Genomic DNA, 17,718 nt, shown 5'->3' with positions numbered 1-17,718 from the left:
CCCGACCCGCTTTGTCCCTGCGCGGGGCGTGCAGCTGCCCCCTCTCCGCTTTGCATGACAAGTGCCCGCAGGAGCCGGTCTCCCTGGGAACCGTTTCGGGTGGCCAGCGAAGCCCACGGGCGCCGATCTCCGGCTGCTGCGGAGGCTGGAGGCTTCGCCGCCGTCCCGAGAGGGCGGCTCAAGGTCCCCAGCTCGCTCCAAACAGCGCAGGGACAAGCGCTGCCAAGGACAGCGGTGGCACCTGCCTGCGAGGTCAGGGTGGCACCGGGGTCCCCGCTTGCCCCCTTGGCCATCAGACCTGTGGCTGGGCACCACTCAGCGGTTTCGAGGGCCCCCCCGGGGGACACAACCCCCCCGAGGGACGGCACGGCCCCATCACCGCGCTCCCGTCACGCTCCGTGCCCAGCGAGCGCCCCGCCGGGTCACGGCGTACTCACCTCGCTGCGGTGCGAGGGCTGGCTGTAAATGACCTTCTTGCTGGCGGTGCTGCAGAAAGAGAGCGCGTTAGGGGGGGGCACACTGCCCACAGCACTGCCCCCCCCCCACCCCCCCACCCCAGGAACCCGCTGACACCAGGGCACGATCCCAGCCACCCGCCTGCTCCGGACACGGACTGGGAGAGGGGAGGACAGGGACTTGCTCGGGGGAGGCTCGCAGGGAGCGGCAGTGTTCCGGGCTCACTTACTCTTTTCTCTCTGAAATAAAAGAAACGGGACAGGGATGTTAGGGGGGTGCAGGGAAAGTGGCGCCGGCGCAGAGGGGAGCGAGCCCCAGGGACGGGTGCGCGGCGCGGAACTCACTGCTGAAGAAGCCCCGGCTGTAGGCGAACCAGATCCCGAAGGCGATGAGCGCCAGCACCATCAGCAGCACCACCACGGCGGCCACGATGCCGCCCACGTTGACTTCGTCTGGTGAGAGATGGGGGGGCTGCCGGGGGGCTGCTGGATGCCAGCCCGGGGCCGCGGCCGGCTGACAGGGCGCAAACCCCCAGCTCCACACCCACAAACCCAGCCCGAAGGGCAGGGACCCCACTTCAGAGGGGCGTGACAGGGCTCGGAGGCGAGCCCCGGTCCAAACGCAGGCCAGCATCAAAGCTGGGTCTGGCTCGCACGAGGACTGGGCTGCCCCGGCCAGCTCCAGCTGCATTTTAACATCTCCACGGGCAGCTTCCTCCCTCCCACCTCCATAGCATCACTCTAAGGACTTGTTTCAACCCATGCTGCTGGAGACCAAACAGCAGGGTCATTAACAGTGCAGCTAATTAGCATTCCTTTGAACCCTGCAGGCTGGAGGGTAACAGGTTGACACACAACCAGGCAGTTTTCCCCGGAACATGACTCGTGCCAGACGCCGCCGAGCGGAGCCTGGAGAAGCCCCACACCGCCCCGGCCTCCGCCCCTGCTCCTTACTGGCTTCCATGTGCACGACGTCTGATTTCTGGGGGGAGCCCACGTTGTTCGAGGCCTCGCAGTAGTAGTCACCGGTGTCGAAGCTGCTGACGGGCTCGAAGATCTGGAGGGGAGAGGAGAGGAATGAGAGCGTGGCTGCGGAGGCTGGGGGTCCCCGCGTCCTGAGCGCCCGGCACTCACCAGCTCCCCGGTGGTGGAATCCAGCGTGTAGGAGGAGTTCCTGAACGTCAGGCTGGTTTTGGGGTCGCTGGGCATGAGCATGGTGTCCCGGTACCAGCGGAAGGTGGGCGGCGGGGAGCCATCCGTCTCGGTGCAGCGCAGCACGGCCTTGCTGCCGATGGTGGCCGAGGTGGGGACGTGGGCCACCGGCTTGGAGGGAGGCACTGCGGGAGCGGGACGAGGGAAGGAAGAGCTCGGTTCCACCGCAAGCAGGGCACGGCCGCTCTCACTTCCCCTGCTCGCCCCGAGCAGGCGTTTCACGGGGAAACGCCAAGCGGAGGAGAGCCCTGGTGCTGGGGGCACCCGGCGGAGCCAGCCCCAGATGCCACCAGAAAGCAGCGTCCCCTAAAGCCACCACGAGGAGCCCGGTGTCCACCCCTACACTCAGTGCCCGAGCTGATGACACGCTCCCTGGGGCTTGAGGGGGCCTTAGAGCTCCTTAAATCTGCTGGGTTCACCCGTACTGCCAACAGGGGAGGGCAGCTCCAGCATCCCTCCCCCAGCTGGCTCCCCCCGCGTGGCAGCGGGGACAGGGGTCAGGGGTCCAGGGCAGGGAGCGGGTGGCACGGCAGGCTCTCCGGGACAGACAGACCGGCAGCACGGGGACGCGGGGGCCAGCGGCGCACCTTGGACAATGAGGTTGACTTCGGACTTGGAGATCTGGCTGCTGCCCTCCACCACCTCGCAGATGTACTTACCCGTGTCCTCCCGCGTCACCGTGCTGAAGTGGATGTTGGCGGACGAGAACTGGACGCGGTTTTTGTAGGGTTCTGCAGAGAGAGGGGGCGGGTCGGGAGGCAGCCGACGGACGGACGGACAGAAAGACAGACGCCAAGGCCTCACCGGAGATAAAAACCCCAAGGGAAGGCCTCGAGGGGCTGCGGGGGGGACGTACCGGTGAGCTCGTTCCCGTAGTAAAGCAGCACCAGCGAGGTGCCCTTCTGGAACTTCCACTCGATGCGGGGGCTGTTCATGCTGTACTTGTACGCCGTGCAGGGGATATCCACGGCTGCAGGGGAGAGACGGCGCTGAGCTGGGGGCCGGCAGCCCCCGGAGCCACCCCCAGTGCAGGGAATCCGCACGTGGAGCACCCCGGGAGCCCGGGGAAGTCCCTCATCGGCTGGAGCCGGGGTGCTCGGGGGGATGCCGGGTGCCTCAGCCACAAACCGGGCGCCCAGGACGAGCCGATGGGGGAAGCCCCCAGGGGCAGCAGGGCAGGGCGCTTTGGGGGCCGGAGCCAGGCACTCACCGCTGTTCTCAGGCACTTGCTTCGTCTCGGAGGTCACTTGGGCGCACACCAGGGACCCTGCGGGAGGAAGGGACACGCCTGAGACACGCGGGAGGCACCAGGAGGAGCCCAGGTCCTGAGGGATGCCGGGGCTGCACCGGGGTCTGCCGAGCCCTGCCAGCATTCGGGGACCCGTCCCCGTCCCCATCTGGTGGGGCAGGCACCGAGGGGCCCACGGCCAGGCGATACAGCCGGAGGCGCCCTGCGGTGAGGCCTCCCTCCCTCCCTCCCTCCTCCTCCTCTCAGCCCAGGAGGTTTCATTCGGCTCGTTAATCAGTTTCCAGCCGTAGTTACCCTTTAACAGCACCTCCCGACCTTGGCACCGCGGGGTTTATCAGCTCGGGGACCCGGTGCCGGGCCGGCTGCCAAAGGCTCACACCGGGACCAGCCGCGGCACAGCAATACGGGGTCCCCAGCACTGCTGTCCCCCCCGCTCCGTGGCCGCCCGGTGACACTGGAGACGCCACCGCCGAGGTCACCGGGAGCCCTGGGGCAGAGGTGACACCGCCGCACCGCGTTGTGGCACGGCCTCAGCTGGAAAATCCTGCCCTACCTGCTGCGGCCTCTCCTCCTCTCGGCCCTCCTGGTTTCGCAGGAAACCGACCCGGGGGCAGCCCCGGGGGTGTTTCATAACTCCCTGCCCTCGCGCACACGTGTGCACACACACACACCCCTGCCCGGCACGCGTGCGCACGCCTGCCCTTGCACACTGGGTACAAACAAAGCTTGCTTCCCCCTGCACGGCCAGACACCGGTGGGGGAAATATGGCCAAGCCGAGGTGGAGGCCGGGGCTCCCGGCTCATCTCCGGCCTCCGACCTCCGCTTCCCGGTGGATGAGGCCGCTCACGGACCCCAAACCGGGACCTCGCCGGTGTGGCCGGAGAGAGGCCCTGGTGGGTTTGGGGCCGGTGTGCGGAGGCCGGTGTGCGGAGGCCATGAGTCACGCCATGGGAGAGGCCGGGCCGGCCGCCGTCACCGGGAACCGAAACCGCCCGGGCCCGGAGCCGCCTGCACTTTGCTCCCCGAGCCGCTGCCAAGCGAAACCCAGGGGGAGGAGGGCGCCCGGTCCCGGGGCCCCGGCCCCTGCCCGCCCCGAGGGGGCTCCTGGAGGGCGCTGGGCCCTCGCGCCGGGGGTCCTGGCCGTGGCAGGGGGCCGCACGCAGGCCAGGCCCGGCACCAGAAGCGGGTTTGGGGCCAGTGCCCGGAGCTGCGGCTCTGGTCGGGAAGGGGACGTCTCGAAGCACCGCCAGCCCCAGGGGGGGTGACGGGCGGCGGCGGGGGGGGGACCTCGCTCCTGCTGCGCCCCGGCTGTGCAGGAAGCGCATGGCGGGGACAGGAAACCCGGCCCGGGGACAGGAAAAGGCTGCAGAATGCGGCCATGGGACCGACCCGCTCGGAGCCCCCCGCACGTCCCCGAACCACAGCCCGGGGGGTGAGGGGGCTGCTTCGGTGCGTTTTGGGGGAGAAACACCCAAAAGACACCATCCCGCAGCCCCAGAGGGCCGGGAGCCCCGACGGCGCCAGCCCCGCTCGGGTTAACCCCGACCCGTGCCCAGAATTGTCCCAGCACAAAGGAGGGGACGTCACCGCGCGGGGACAGGAAGGCCACCGCCGGCGGGGAGGGGGCCGGTGGCACGCACCCCCCCCCAACTCCACTTCGGCCTCTGCCACCCGAAAGCGGGCGCACGTTAATGGGGCACACCGGGGGTGGCAGGGAGGGACAGGGCCGTCCCCGCTGCTGTCCCCGTCCCCATCCCCGTCCCCGCGATGGCCGCAGCACGAGGCCGGCGGGGTGCTGGCGCGGGGCCGTTTCCGCAGCGTTCCTTCCCGAAGCCCAGGCCCGGATGTCCCCGGTGCGGCCACCGCCCGGCCCCCGGTGCCCTGAGTCACCGCCACCGGCTGGGTGGGGACGGGGACGGTAACGGGGTCACCGGGGCGCTGCCCTGCCCCCACCGTGCCGCGGCCCCGACGGACGGCACGAACCGGGAGCGGCTCCTCCAACCGGTGCCCCCAGTGCCGCCGCCACCGGGGACGGGGGACGGTGCCCCCGGGATCCCAGCGCTGGTGGCCCCCGGTGTCCCCAGGGCAGGCGATGGCGGCGAGGCCGCAGAGGAAGCGGAGGTGTCCTGTGCCCACGGAACTACCCGTACCGGGAATAACGGGGTGGGAGGCGTCCCGGTGCCGGCGGTGACCCGGTGCCGGCGGTGCCGCAGGGTGAACCCCACCGGGTTATCAATGCCCCGTTACCGCCGTGCTCCCCGCGGGCGCACACGGTGGCTGACAGCGAGCTTCACGGCGGCCCCCCGGCCGGGAACCGGGGGCGGGGGGGGGTTGAGCATCGCCCCCGGCGCCCACCGGCAGAACCCCCGCGCCCCGTCCCGGTACCGACCCCGAGCAGCGGCGGACCCACGGCCACCCCCACCGGCAGCGACACCGCCCCGAGCGCCCCCGCGGCCGCCCCGGCACCGGGACCCCCGACGGGCAAACCCGCCCCCACCCCCCGGGACCGGGACCGGGACCGGGACCGGGACCGGGACCGGGACCCCCCCGGCCGCCCGCCGCCCCCCGCCCCCCGGCACTCACCGGCCGCCGCACACAGCAGCAGGAGGGGCAGCGGCCCGGGGCCGCCCCGCAGCGCCGCTCCCGCCATGGCCGCCGCCGCCGCCGCACTGCGCGCCCCGGGCCAGGTGCGGCCCCGCCCCGCCCAGGTGGGCCCCGCCCATGGCCGCCGATAGGGCGGGCTCGCCCCGCCCCGCGGGGCCGGGCCAATCCGGCAACGCCCCTCTGCCAGGTGCGAGTTGGCCCCGCCCCTCGCGCGGCCCCATTGGCCGCGCCGCCTGTCTCGTCAAAGAAGGGGCGCGCCCCGCTGCCCGGCCCCGGCTCGCTCGGCGCCGATTGGCTGAGGCGAAGGGGGCGCGCGAGAGACAGGTGTGCGGGGGGGGGGGCGGGACGGCCAATCAGAGGGAGCGCCTGAACTTCTGGCCAATGGGCGCGCTCCGCGCACCGCGTGGGGGCTGCCGGGCGGGGGCCCGGCCGTTGCCATGGGGACAGGGCCTCAGCCCCGGGGGGCTCCCAGTGCCCCCAGCGCTCCCAGTGCAGCCCCTGCTCCGGCACAGCGCTGTCACACCGTGATGTCACGGCGCGGGGACATCGCGACACGGTGACATCAGGGCACGGTGACATGACGCACCGTGACATCACGGCACACGGTGACATCACGGCTCAGTGACACCACGGCGTGACGACGTCATGGCACTGCGACGTCACGACACAGCGACATGATAGAGCGACATCCTGGCAACGTGACGTCAGGGCATGACGACATCACAGCATGGTGACATCACGGCACACAGCGGCATCACGACACACAGTGGCATCACGGCATGATGACATCACAGCGACATCACGGCATGATGACATCACAGTGACATCACAGCACGGTGACACCACGGCAGCGATTCCCGTCTCCTCTCATCCCTCCCAGCCCGCCCCTCGTCACCCTGCGGAGGTGACACCGGGCCCCCAGCAGGGCCTGGGGCCGGGGGGGGGGGGGGGGGGGGCTCAGTCACCCCAAATTAATGGGGAGGGGCCGGCAGGACCGAGATGGGGACAGGGGGGTGATCGTCCCCTGATCGTCCCCTCCTCGCCCCCCTGCAGGACCCCTGGGCCCCGTGGGGCTGGGGGATGTGGGGGGACAGGAGAGGGGTGGGGACACGCTGGGGACGGGGGAAAAAAGGTTCGGGGGGGTCATGGTGGGCCATAGGGGACACGGGGGACGCAGGTGACACAATGGGACTGGTGGGACATGGTGGGCAGGGGGGGTACAACAGGGTCAAAGGGACCACGCAGAGCTGGGGGGGCACAACGGGGGGCAGGGGGGCTGGGGGAGGGACAGGGGGGAATGGGGGGTCCCTTGGGTGCTGCAGGCGGAGCAGGGGAATAACCGTTAGGGCCTGGAAAAACAAATCACTATTTTTATTTATTTTCGCTTTTTTTAAATTCAGAGAGTTTTTAAAAAAAAGTCTTGGCCTGCTGGGCCGGGCCAGCTGCAGCAGGCGGGGGGGGGGGGGCAGGAGGAGGAACAGGGGGGGCCGCGGCACCAGGGACCCCGCACCCCAGTGGGGACCCCGGGGAGGGGGGAAGAGTCGGGGGGGTGGGCGAGAGCCACCAGAGCCCCCAGGAGAGATGGCACCCGGGTGGGGGGTGACACCCTGGGGGGGGATGGACAAGGGGGGGCGACACCCAGAGAGGGGGGCGCAGGCGGGGGGGATCCAGGCAGTGCTGGGGGGCAGCGGGGCCGGCGCCCGCCTGGCCGAGAGCGTGTGCACGAAGCGCGGGGACGTGAGACGGGCACGGCGACGCCGGGGGCACGGGGACGGGGACACAAACCAAACGGGGGGCTCCTCATGTCACACCGGGCGGGGGGCATGGGGGGGGGGAGAGAGGCGCTTCTGAGCATGGGAGGCGGCCGCGGGGGGGCTGCCAGTGGCCGCCGGCGCCCTCTGAGTCCCCGTCCCCACGCCGGCGGCCCCGTCAGTGGCTGTCGTTCTTGATGACGATCTCCACGCCGTGCTGGCGGAGCTGGGCGCGCAGGATCAGGTTCTTGTTCTTCAGCTCCTCTACCTGCCGGGGGGGGGGAGCGGGGGTGAGGCCGAGCACCGGGCCCCCGGCCCCCCGCCGCCCCCAGCCCCCTCTGGGGACCCCCGGCGCTCACCTGCTGCCGCAAGACCTCGTTGTCCATCTGGAGCTGGTCGAGGCCCTGCAGCTCCTCGGAGAGGCGGTGGTTGCTCTGCCGCAGCTCCTGGATGTAGTCGCAGGCCTTGGACAGGATCCCCCCTTTGCTCTGGGGAGGGGACGAGGCGTCAGAGGGGACACCGGGACCCCCTGGGGGGACACCGGGACCCGCTCCCGGCTCCCGCCCCACGGCCGCGGCCCCCCCGAGGGACGCGGGACCCCAGGGGACGCGGGACCCTGATGCCCACCCCACGCACCACACCGCTGTCCCGGCCCCGCGTCCCCTTCACGCCCTGAATCTCCCCGTCCCCGCGCCCCCCCCGGCCCCCTACCTGCCCCGACTTGGTGTTCTCCATGGAGCAGTCGGGGATGATCTTGGAGAGCTGCACGATCCAGTTGTTGATTTTGTCCCGGCGCCGGCGCTCCACTGCGAGCGGAGAGGGACGTCAGAGCCGGCCCACCCGGAGACCCCTCGCTGGGGGCAACGCTGGGACCCCCCCACCCGCGGCGCAGACCCTGCCGGGGGTCTCCCTGCTCCCCTCCCGCCTGCTGGGGGGGCGCACGGGGGGGCGCTGCCCCTGACTGCGCTGGGCAGGAGGGGGGGACGGGGGCGGTGGGCAGGGCCGGGTCCCGCCAGCCCTGGAGGCGAAGCACCCCAGGGGCCGAGCTCTGCCCTCGGGGTCCGGCTCCTGCCTCCCCGCCCAGCCCGCGCCGGTTGGTTTGGGGCCAAACCAGCCCAAATACCTGAGGTTTTGGCCACGGTTCTGGGTCCTGCCGGCTGCTCGGGCTGGAAGCAGAGCCCCGGGGCAGAGCCGGGGCCGCCCGGGTGCCTTACGTGGGCGCGCGGGGGCTTCCCGAGCCCTGAGCTCTGCCCTCAGAGTCCTGGGGCTCTGCCCTCCCTGCCGCTGCTACTTGCAGCGCCCCCGTCGGAGCTTTACCCCTAACCGCCAAGAGCTTCGTGAGCTGTCCTCACTCCCTTTCCACCCAGGAGGTGGGAACAGACGCGGAGTTAACCCGGGGCAAGCTCCGCGCTGCAGCGCCGCCGCCCGCCGAGGGTCCCGAGCCCCGGGGAGATGCCGCTGCCCCCCCCCCCCCTCCGCCCAGGGCCCCCGGTACCTTCGTTGTGCTGCGCCCGGCGCTTCTCGTCCCGGGTGGCCCGCGGTGCCTCTGCCTTCCTGGGGGGGGAGCGGAGGGGTCGGTGCTGGCAGGGGGCCCGCACGTCGCCGCTGAGCCGCCCCCCGCCGCGCGCGCCGGGCCCCTGGCGGTGCCGGTACTCACGGGGAGTAGGGGTGGGCGCGGGGGGCGATGGAGCGCTGCGCCCCACCCTGCAGGACCTCCTGCGGTGACATCATCACGAAGAATTGCCCTGAACGGCCCAAAATGAGAGGTGGGTCAGGCGGGGAGCACTCCGCCATGTCCCACAACGGGGACCGTGGCTGTGACGCCCCCAGCGGGGGCTGGCAGTTGCCCTGTCCCCATCCCCTGTCCCCACCTTTGTCCCCACTGTCACCCGCGTTCCCCTTGTCGTCCCCATCCTCCTCCCCGTCTTCATCCTTGTCCCCATCCCTACTGCCACCTTAATGCTCCCCCCCCCCCCGTCCCTGTCCTGTCCCCATCCCTCGTCCCCATCTTCGTCCCCACCGTCACCCGCATTCCCCTTGTCGTCCCCATCCTCCTCCCCGCTTTCATCCCCATCCCCATCCCTACAGCCACCTTAATTCTCACCCCCGTCCCCGTCCCCATCCCTCGTCCCCGTCCCCGTCCCGTACCCGTGGGCGTGGGCTGCCCCAGCAGCGCCTCCGAGTTCTGCGTGGTGACGACGGCGGTGGCCGTGGTCCCCGCGCCGGCGGACGTGCTGCTGTCGGCCACGGCCGTGGTGGGGAAGTAGGTGTAGTGGGTCTCCGTGGCCGTGGCCTCCGTCTCCACCGCATCCTCGCTGGTGAAGGCGCCCTGGATGACGGCCTAGAGGGGACGGTGACAGCGGTGTCCCACCGCGCCGCCCGGCCCCGGCGCCACCTCCGGCCCCGCACCGACCGCGGCGCGCACCTGGGTCATGGACTGCGCGGCGGGGTACCCGCTGATGGCGCTGGTGCCTTCCGTCTGCCCGTCCAGCTGTCCGTCCGCCACTTGGATCACCCGGTACATCACCTGCGGGACGGCCGCAGCCGCGGGGACGGGCAGGCGGCACGGCGCCGGCTCAGCCCCGCCGCGTGCCGGGCTGCCGGACCCGGCCACGCCGCTCCCCGTGCTCCCCCCTCCCCAAATGCAGCCCCTCTCCTCCCGGCTGCCCCAAGGAGGGGACGCCGCGTGCCCCCCACGTCCCCGCTTTCCCCCAAATAAAACCCCTCTCCTCCCGGCTGCCCTGCGGAGGGGACACGGTGTCCCCCCCGCGTCCCCCCCAAACCCGACCCCTCTCCTCCCTGCTGCCCCACAGGGGGGTCACCGTGTCCCCCCCCCCGTCCCCGCCGCGTACCTGCGTGCCGCCGTTCTCTGTGCGAAAGACATACTTGATGTTGGGGTCGGGGAAGGTGGCGGCCGACTGGATGCTGGCAATGGCGACGCTGGTGGGATCCTCGCCTGTGGCCACTGCACCTTGGGGCAGGAAGGCGGCGGGGGGGGGCCATGGCGGGGAGGGGACCCGGCAGCTGGCCCCTGTCACCCCCCCGGACCCCCGCTGCCCCCCCACCCCCACCCCCGGCCAGAACGGGGCCCCCCCCCTCACCTTCCTGGATTTGCACCGTGCCCTCTTCCGTCTCGGCTGCTTTCTGCTGCCTGCAGGGACAAGGGCGGCGTGGCGGGGACAGCCCGGAGACCGCAGCGTCCCCCACGGGGGTCCCCGAGCCACCGCACCCGCCCCCCCCAGCCCTCCTCACCCACCCCGAATTTGGATTTCGCCCGGGGGGGGGGGTGGCGGCACTCACCCCTTCATCGCTCCGCTGCGCCGGGCATCAGAGGGCGGCGGCAGATGGGTGCTGCGGCTCCCGCTCAGCGCCCTGCGAGGCGGCGGGGCTCAGCCTGGGGACACGGGGACGGGGGCACGGGGACAGGGGGCACGGTGAGAAGGGAAATGGGGGCGGGGAGAGGGGGGACAGGGGGACGAGGGACGTGGGGATAGGGGCACGTGGGGACACGGGGATGGGGGCCATGGGACAGGGGGACATGGGGACAGGGATGAGGGGACATTGGGACACAGAGACAGGGGGACATAGGGCAGGGGGACATGGGGATACGGACGTGTGGGGACACAAAGATGGGGGGACAGAGGATAAGGGGACATGGGGACGCAGGGGTGGGGACACGGGACATGGGGATATGGGCACGTAGGGACAGAGGGACGAGGGACATAGGACAGGGGAACGTGGGGACACAGAGACAGGGGGACATAGGACACGGGGACAGAGACAGGGGGACATGGGATGTGGGGACATGGGGATATGGGGGCACAGGAATGGGGGGACGCAGGACAAGGGGACGTGGGGACGCAGACAGGGGGACGCAGGACAGGCGGACGTGGGGACACGGCACCAGAGCCACCCCCGACCACATCCGAACCTCCCCAGCTGCCCCCCGGTGTCACCAAGCCACCGAACGGTGGCCACAACCGCCCCCCCCCCCCCCCCCATCCCTCGCCCGTCACGGCCACCAAACCCCCCCGTGGCACCGGGGAGGTGACGGGGCTGGCTCTGGCCTGGGGACAGCACGGGGGGGTCAGACGGGGGGGGGGGGGGCAGCCCCCCAAAACCAGCCCCGGGTCCCTGCCGGGCTGTCGTCCCCCCCTGTCACCTCCCCGCCGGTGTCCCCGGGGGCGCCGCCGTTTTGGGCGGCCCCGTTTCACTTTCGCATCCCGGGGGGGGGACGCGGGGGGGGCGGTGGTGGCAGCGCCCCCCCTGCTCCGCTGTCACCCGGCGGTGCCCCCCCCCGGGTTTTGGGGTGACTTGGGGCCGAGGACATGAGCGGGGGGGGTGCCGTGGGGGGGGCACCCCAAAACTGGGCCCTTTGGGGCCGATCAGCTGCAACCCCCCCCCCCCCCAAAGCAAAGGGACCCCCCCGGGCCTCCGTGGGGACCACCGGGGCTGCTGCTGGGGGGGGACACGTTTGGGGGGGGGGGGGTGACAAGTTGAGGGGGTCTGACGATTTTGGGGGGGGGTGACAAGATTAGGGGGGGTGTGACAATTTGGGGGGGGTGACGATTTTGGGGGGGGTGACAAGTTGGGGGGGTGACAAGTTTGGGGGGAGCAACACGAGATGGGGTAAGCCGGGGGGGGGGGGCACAGGGCGGGGGGACAACGGGGCTGTCAGAGAGCGCCGTGACAGGCACGGGGGGGCGCCGGAGGGGCCGGGCCGGGGGGGCGGCGGGAGCGGGGGTGACAACCGGGGGGGCCACCGGGGGGGGGGGGCACGGGACCGAGCGGGGACCGGGAAGGGGGGGGAGGGGGGGAAGAAGGGGACCGGGGGGGGCGGGGGCGACCCGGGGGGGGCGGGGGCAGCCCGGGGGGGGGGCAGGGCGACGGGGGGGGGACAGCCCCCGGGGCCGGGGGGCGGGGGGGGCGGCGGCGGGGCCCGGCCGGGCCCGGTGCTTACCCTGTGCGCGCTCGGCCCCTTGTCTCGCCATGGAGCCCCGCACATGCGCACGGCGCCGCTCCGCCGCCATCGCGGGCCCGGGCGGAAGCGCGCCCCGCCCCGCCCCCGCCGCCATCTTGGGCCGGGGCGCCGCCGCCGCTCCGCCGCTCCGCCGCCGCCATCTTGGTGCCGGGCACGGCCTCCCCGCCCCCCCCCCCCCCCCGCCGCCATCTCAGAGCGTGCCCGGCGCCATCTTAGACGGCGAAGCGCGGCGCTCCCGCCCGCCGCCATCTTGGCTGAGGGCGGCGCCATCTTGGAAGCGGGCAGCGGCCCCCCCCGCCTCTCCCGTAGGCCCCCGCCACGATCCAGCCCCGGTGCGGGCTGCGCCCCCCCCCCCCCGGTACTTCCACCCCGGTCCCCGCCGGGGTAGCACCACGGGGCGTCACCACCTCCCCACCCCCGTGAAGCCACCCCGGTTGCCGCCATGTTGTGCCGCAGGAGGCGAAGACATCACGAAGCCCGGAGCCTTTATTCACGGCAGAGCGACCCACGCCGCCCCCAGCCCCCTCCACCCCGGTCCCCCCCGGTCCCCCCCGGTCCCCCCCGGTCCCCCGTCAGCGCTCGCCTGCCGCCCCCTCAGCGCCCAGCGGCCGCCGCGCCGTGCCCCGGGCCGCCCCGTCGTCCTGGGCCTGGCCCGGCCGGCCGCGGGTGGCGGGGCCCTGGGGGGCAGCCACGCAGCTGAGCGGCCGCAGCAGGCGCGGGCGCAGCGGGGCCTGCTGGAACGGCAGCGCCTTGGGGGCGGCGGGCGGCTGCTCCTCGCCGCCGTACGTCTGGATCCTCCGCACCGGCACCGGCTGCCGCTCGGCCATCGCGGCGTCGTCCAAGGAGACGCTGCCGCCCTCCCGCCAGCCCGCACGCCGCCCCGCCGCCCCCCCAGGGCTGCCGGGAGCCGTCCGCTCCTCCGCCGCCAGCGGCCCGGCCGGGACGCCGTTGGCACCGTCAGCCGGGAGGGTCCTGGGCCGCAGGGCCGGGGGGACGATGGCGAACTGGGGCTTGGGCGGCACGACCGGGACGGAGCGGGCCTGCTGCACCCGCACGAGGCGGGAGGCCAGGCGCACCGGGGCGCTGCCGTCGCGGCGCAGCACGGCCCCGCCGGGGGGGGGCTCGGGGTCGGGGTCGGCCTGGGGAGCATCCCCCCGCTGCAGGGTGGCGGCGATGGGGGTGCTCCCCGGGGGGGGACCCGAGCCCTCCGTGCTGGCCCCTGGGGGGGGCAGAGCCTCAGAGGGAGCCTCGGGGACGGGAGGCTCAGCAGGCTGCAGGGGGGGGGTCCTCATCTGGGCGGGGTGGGGGGGACCCCTGCAAAGGCTGGGGCTCCCCCTGCCCCAGCTGCTCCAGTGTGGGGGGCCCAGCGCCGGCCCCGTCTTCTTCTGCTTCCCTGTCTGGGGCATCGGGAGCCAGCTCCGCTCCTACACAGCCCGGGGCTGGTGCAGCCTCAGCCCCCAGCCCCGTCTCGGTGCTGGCCTCAGTTCTTCCCGGGCCGGAGCTGCCACCGGCATTCCCCACCCCGCTGCCCCCAGCCTGCTCCTCTTCTTCCCCCAGGGGCTGGCCTGATGCCCCCTCCTCCGCCACATCCCCAGCGGGGTCTGCTGCGTGCTCCCCAGCACCCGGAGCTGCTTCCCCCGCAGGGCACGGCGCCACCGACGCCGGCGATGGGGACCTGTCCCGCGGCACCGGGGGGCTGTGCGGTGCTGGTGGCCCCAGCGCCGTGCCCGTGCCCGCCCCCGGCTCGGCAGGGGGCTCGGGCTCGGCCGCCAGCGGGCTGAGCTCGTCGTGGGCGCTGAGGAACATGTCGTCCGAGTCGGTGTCCCCTGCGGCGTCCTCGGCGTCGGAGCCACTGGGCGCCATGTAGAACAGCTCCTCGTCCATGCACTCCTCGATGGAGAGGTAGCTGGCCGGCTGCTCCGCGGGGGGCTCCCCCGGCTGGGGACGGGGAGGGGGCGGGGGGGTGACGGCCATGCCCAAGACCCCCAGCGCAGCAAGACACGGCCCCCAGACCCACCCTACCACCCTGGTGCCACCCGGACCTCTCCATCACCGTCTTGTCCCCTCTTGTTACCATCCCCGTGCCCTCCAGCACCATCCTGTCCCCTCGTCACCACCCCTGTGCCCTCCAGCACCAGCTTACGTTCATGAAGCCGCTCTCCATGCCCTCCTCGAGGGCCAGGAACCCGTCGCCGTCCTCGAGGTCGCTGCCCCCCGGCAGGGCCCGCGCCGCCAGGTCCCCGTCCCCGCCGTGCTCCAGCCACGTGTCCTGGCTGTCCAGGAAGGCGAAGGAGTCGCGCAGCTCCAGCGACAGCCGCGTCTCCTCCGCCGCCTTCACCTCCCCTGGAAGACGCCGTGGGGGTGAGGGGGTTTCCCTCCAGCCCCCCCCCCAGTGTCACCGGGTCCGTGTCCCCCCCGTGTCTCACCCGCAGGGTTTTCGGGTGCCACGGGCTCCCCGGCGCTGTGGCGGGCGGGCGGTGGGGGGCTAGCGGAGCCCAGCTGGGCCAGCGCCGGGCACGGCTGCCCCCGCGTCAGGCGGGAGAGGTTGGAGGTGATGTGGAAGGGGACGGTGACAGAGAAGGGGCCGGAGATGTGCACCCCCGCGCACTTCTCGGCACGGTTGCGGGTGGCCGCGGGCGAGCGGCCCCCGCCAGCCCCCACCAGCGCCGCCCGGCCTGGCTTGGGGGTGGTGGGCTCTGACTTGGCGCCGCTCTCGCCCTCCGACTCGGGGCCCCGCAGCTCCTCCTGTGCCTTCAGCTTCTCCTCAGGGCTCTCCTCCAGCGCGGGGAAGGGCTCTGCCGGCGCCGGCGAGGGGCAGGTGTCGAAGCTCTCCCTGCGCTGCGGCGGCTGCTTCACCGAGCGCGTGGTGCTGAGCCGGGGGTCCTCTGCTCCCGGTGGGGGGCTGGAGTCAGGGCCAGGCGTCCCCTGTCCCCAGGGCTCCCCAAACCAGGGGATGGTGCCAAGCCAGAGGATGGGGGCAACGGCCATCGGCTCGTCCATCACCGCCCCGTCCTCTCCCTACTGTTCTGTCACCTTCCTTGTCCCCTCCATCCCCATCCTTTTCCCCTGTCCAGCACCACCCCAGCCCCCTCTGTCACCATCCTCGTCAATTCCATCCCCATCTTTCTTCTCCACCACCACCATTCCTGTCCTGGCCATCCCCCCCCGTCCTGTCCGTCCCCATCCCTCCCGTGTCCGTCCCCATCCTGCCCTCTCCATCCCCACCTTGTCCCCATTTTCTCTCCCCTCAGGCCCCCCAGGCCACGCCGCATGGCCGTGCCTGGGCACCGGGACGGGGACAGAGGTGACACCGTGCCGAGGTGGCACCGCGGCGCCTCCCCTTACCCTCGCTGCTGAAGGGCACGGAGCTGAGCGAGTCCATGCTCTTGGCCGGCCGCAAGCTCAGCTTCCCGCACTTGTCCTCTGGGGAGGGAAGGAGAAGGGGCTGGGGACACAGCGGGAACACGGGGGGGCGGAAACCGGGGCACGGGCAGGGCCCCAACCTTTCTCCTCCGCCTTCACCAGTTTGCGCTTGGCCTCGTGGCTGGAGCGGCCCAGGTTGAAGATGGATTTCCACTTCTTGGCCTTGAGGGAGCCCTTCCTCCTGTGGGGCACCGGTGTGAGGCATCGGCGTGCACGCTCATGCACGCTTGCGCACACTCGAGCTCGTTGCATGCCCACGACCACCAGCGCAGGGGCTCACACGTGTGTGCGGGGTCACACAACGGTGCACGCGGTGCCAGCAGGGACACTGGTGCCAGCGGGGACACCGGCGGCTCCTACCTGTGCTCGCTGAGCTCGATGATGGTGTGGTAGGGCCGGATCGGGGGGGGCCCGTCGCCCTGGCTGAGCACGGCTGGTACGTGGTAGGGGGCCTGCCCGTCCCCGGGGAGCAGCCGGGAGCGCCGCGCCACCTCACCGCCTGTGGCACCGGGTGGGTGAGTCAGGGCGTTTCCCCCCCCCCCCCCCCAGCCCCGTGTCCAACCCCCCCAGCCCCGCGGGGACGTACCACAGAGGGGGGCATCCCCGAAGAGCTGCTCCACGTGGGTGAGGATGAACTCCACCACGATGGACTGGACGCGCACCTCCATGAAGGCCGCCGTGCCGTTGAACCCCGTCGCCTCGATGTCCTTCGACCTGCCACGGGGACGGGGTACGCTCCCTGCCCTGACCCCCCCCAGCTCCGCGCCCCACAAAGCCGGGGCCATGCCCGATCCCCCCAGCTCACCGCAGCAGGTTGGGGGCCCAGACGATGGCCAGGTTCCTGGCGTGCATGTTGGTCTGGCTGCTGTAGGACGCCATGTGCAGGAGGTGCCTCATCAGGAACTCCAGGGTCCTGCGGGCGCGGGGACGCCTTAGGGCCGGCGGCGGCGTTTGGGGACACGGGGACAGCGGGCTCGGCCCCCCGCATACCTATAGTGGGGCGCCGGCAGCTCCTTCAGCACCTCCTTGATCTTTACCAGGCGCGCCTCCTCCATCTGGATGGCCACCGCATCCTGTTGGGGGGACGGGGACGGCGTGACGGGGGCCACCTCCTGGGGCCCCCCCCTCCCCGGGGCCAGGGGGCAGCGGGACGCACGGCGAATTTGTCGTAGAGCTGGTAGGTGAGGAGCGGGTTGGGCAGCTCGCGGAAGTACGCCTTGCAGAGTGAGCTGACGCAGTGGATGTCCTGCAGGTAGACGTCCCGGTGCAGGTCGGGGCAGCGGTCGCTGTCAAACTCTTGCCTGCCCGTGGGGCACGTGGATCGTCGGGGACAGACGGCAACGGAGACGGGGATGTGGCTGTCCCCATCCCCGCACCCTGCCCAGCGTCCCGAGGGAATGCTCAGGGACACTGGGGACGTGGGGGTTTGGGGACAGGTGGGTGCGGAGTACATAGGGATTTAGGGACAATGGGGATGCCAGAAGTACAGGGACATGGAGATTTGGGGACAGGTGGATTTAGGGACAATGGGGATGCCAGAAGTACAGGGAAACAGGGATTTGGGGAGCCCTGGGGACGTGGAGATGTTGGAGACGCTGGAAACACCAGGGATAGAGGGACACCAGGGATGTGGGGAATGCTGGGGGAAACTGGGGGTGTGGGGGACACTGGGGACATTGTGGTCCCAGGGGACACTGGCAGTGCTGGGGGTCCTGGGGATGCAGGGGACATGGGGACGCTGGGGACACCGGGCGGGGTGTGGAAGGACAAAGCGCCCCGGTGTTGGGGAGGGGAAATAAGGGAGGACAGAGCTGAGGGAACAGAGGAAGAAGAGTGAAAAAAATGGCCCAGAACTGGAGAGGATTCATGAAAGAGCAAATGAGAGAATGAACAGAAACGAATGAAGTGGGAGAAAAAAGGTAAAAGCAGGAATGAAATAGCGAGTGAGCAGGAAGGAGCGGGGAGGGCAGGGAAAGGCTGCAGGGGGCGGAGGGGCTGGGTCCAGCACCGGGGGCAGGTCCCAGCCCTGTCCCTGTCCCCCC

At 71.9% G+C, this 17,718-nt stretch overlaps 4 protein-coding genes across 7 annotated transcripts in view; all 4 read right to left on the bottom strand.

Moving 5' to 3' along the window:
- The window catches only part of F11R (F11 receptor), a 10,932-nt gene extending 5,327 nt beyond the window's left edge, over positions 1–5,605 (bottom strand). Inside the window, exons 1-9 of the mRNA XM_040538771.1 lie at positions 5,501–5,605; positions 2,878–2,934; positions 2,524–2,637; positions 2,255–2,398; positions 1,590–1,792; positions 1,410–1,512; positions 801–908; positions 686–695; positions 438–486 (exon numbers count right to left, since the gene is read on the bottom strand). Coding sequence (XP_040394705.1) covers positions 438–486; positions 686–695; positions 801–908; positions 1,410–1,512; positions 1,590–1,792; positions 2,255–2,398; positions 2,524–2,637; positions 2,878–2,934; positions 5,501–5,567 — 855 coding nt within the window. The 5' untranslated portion in view covers positions 5,568–5,605. The remainder of the gene's footprint in view (positions 1–437; positions 487–685; positions 696–800; positions 909–1,409; positions 1,513–1,589; positions 1,793–2,254; positions 2,399–2,523; positions 2,638–2,877; positions 2,935–5,500) is intronic.
- A 1,268-nt stretch (positions 5,606–6,873) lies between these two features.
- Positions 6,874–12,336, bottom strand: USF1 (upstream transcription factor 1). Of its 4 annotated transcripts, none has more exons than XM_040538772.1 (11): positions 12,233–12,336; positions 10,573–10,666; positions 10,374–10,423; positions 10,125–10,243; positions 9,698–9,799; positions 9,421–9,613; positions 8,930–9,017; positions 8,768–8,826; positions 7,984–8,078; positions 7,632–7,760; positions 6,874–7,540 (listed from the first exon to the last, which is right to left on the bottom strand). In XM_040538772.1, exons 2-11 carry the CDS (start codon positions 10,578–10,580, stop codon positions 7,451–7,453), a joined length of 933 nt encoding a protein of 310 aa, XP_040394706.1. In that variant the 5' UTR covers positions 10,581–10,666; positions 12,233–12,336; the 3' UTR covers positions 6,874–7,450. The 4 variants fall into 4 exon arrangements, with proteins under 4 accessions (XP_040394706.1, XP_040394707.1, XP_040394708.1 ...); XM_040538773.1 differs by having other exon boundaries at positions 10,573–10,644; positions 12,233–12,315; XM_040538774.1 differs by having other exon boundaries at positions 6,882–7,540; positions 10,125–10,237.
- A 482-nt stretch (positions 12,337–12,818) lies between these two features.
- ARHGAP30 (Rho GTPase activating protein 30) lies at positions 12,819–17,672 on the bottom strand. Its single transcript, XM_040538784.1, is given in 11 exon segments — positions 12,819–13,521; positions 13,523–14,191; positions 14,397–14,596; positions 14,680–15,138; positions 15,599–15,676; positions 15,757–15,857; positions 16,037–16,175; positions 16,263–16,390; positions 16,482–16,589; positions 16,667–16,749; positions 16,833–17,672. Coding segments are annotated over 11 exon segments (2,958 nt in total). The 5' UTR covers positions 17,130–17,672; the 3' UTR covers positions 12,819–12,825.
- Positions 17,136–17,718, bottom strand: part of LOC121060632 (V-type proton ATPase catalytic subunit A-like) — a 2,863-nt gene continuing 2,280 nt past the window's right edge. The window contains 1 exon segment of the mRNA XM_040538578.1: positions 17,136–17,245. Coding sequence (XP_040394512.1) covers positions 17,136–17,245 — 110 coding nt within the window.

This window comes from Cygnus olor, chromosome 28 (genome assembly GCF_009769625.2).
Source record: "Cygnus olor isolate bCygOlo1 chromosome 28, bCygOlo1.pri.v2, whole genome shotgun sequence".
NCBI classification, from domain to species: domain Eukaryota; kingdom Metazoa; phylum Chordata; class Aves; order Anseriformes; family Anatidae; genus Cygnus; species Cygnus olor.
Note: the sequence above shows the minus strand (reverse complement) of the source record. Positions and strands in the feature narration are given on the sequence as shown.

Bases quoted from the DNA above. Each gene is read 5' to 3' on its own strand.
- USF1 (XM_040538772.1), bottom strand. The intron at 9,018-9,420 runs GTACGGGACGGG...TGGGCCGTTCAG, and splicing joins GGGGCAGCCCACGCCCACGG to GGCAATTCTTCGTGATGATG. The intron at 8,827-8,929 runs GTGAGTACCGGC...CTCCCCCCCCAG, and splicing joins CGCGCCCACCCCTACTCCCC to GAAGGCAGAGGCACCGCGGG.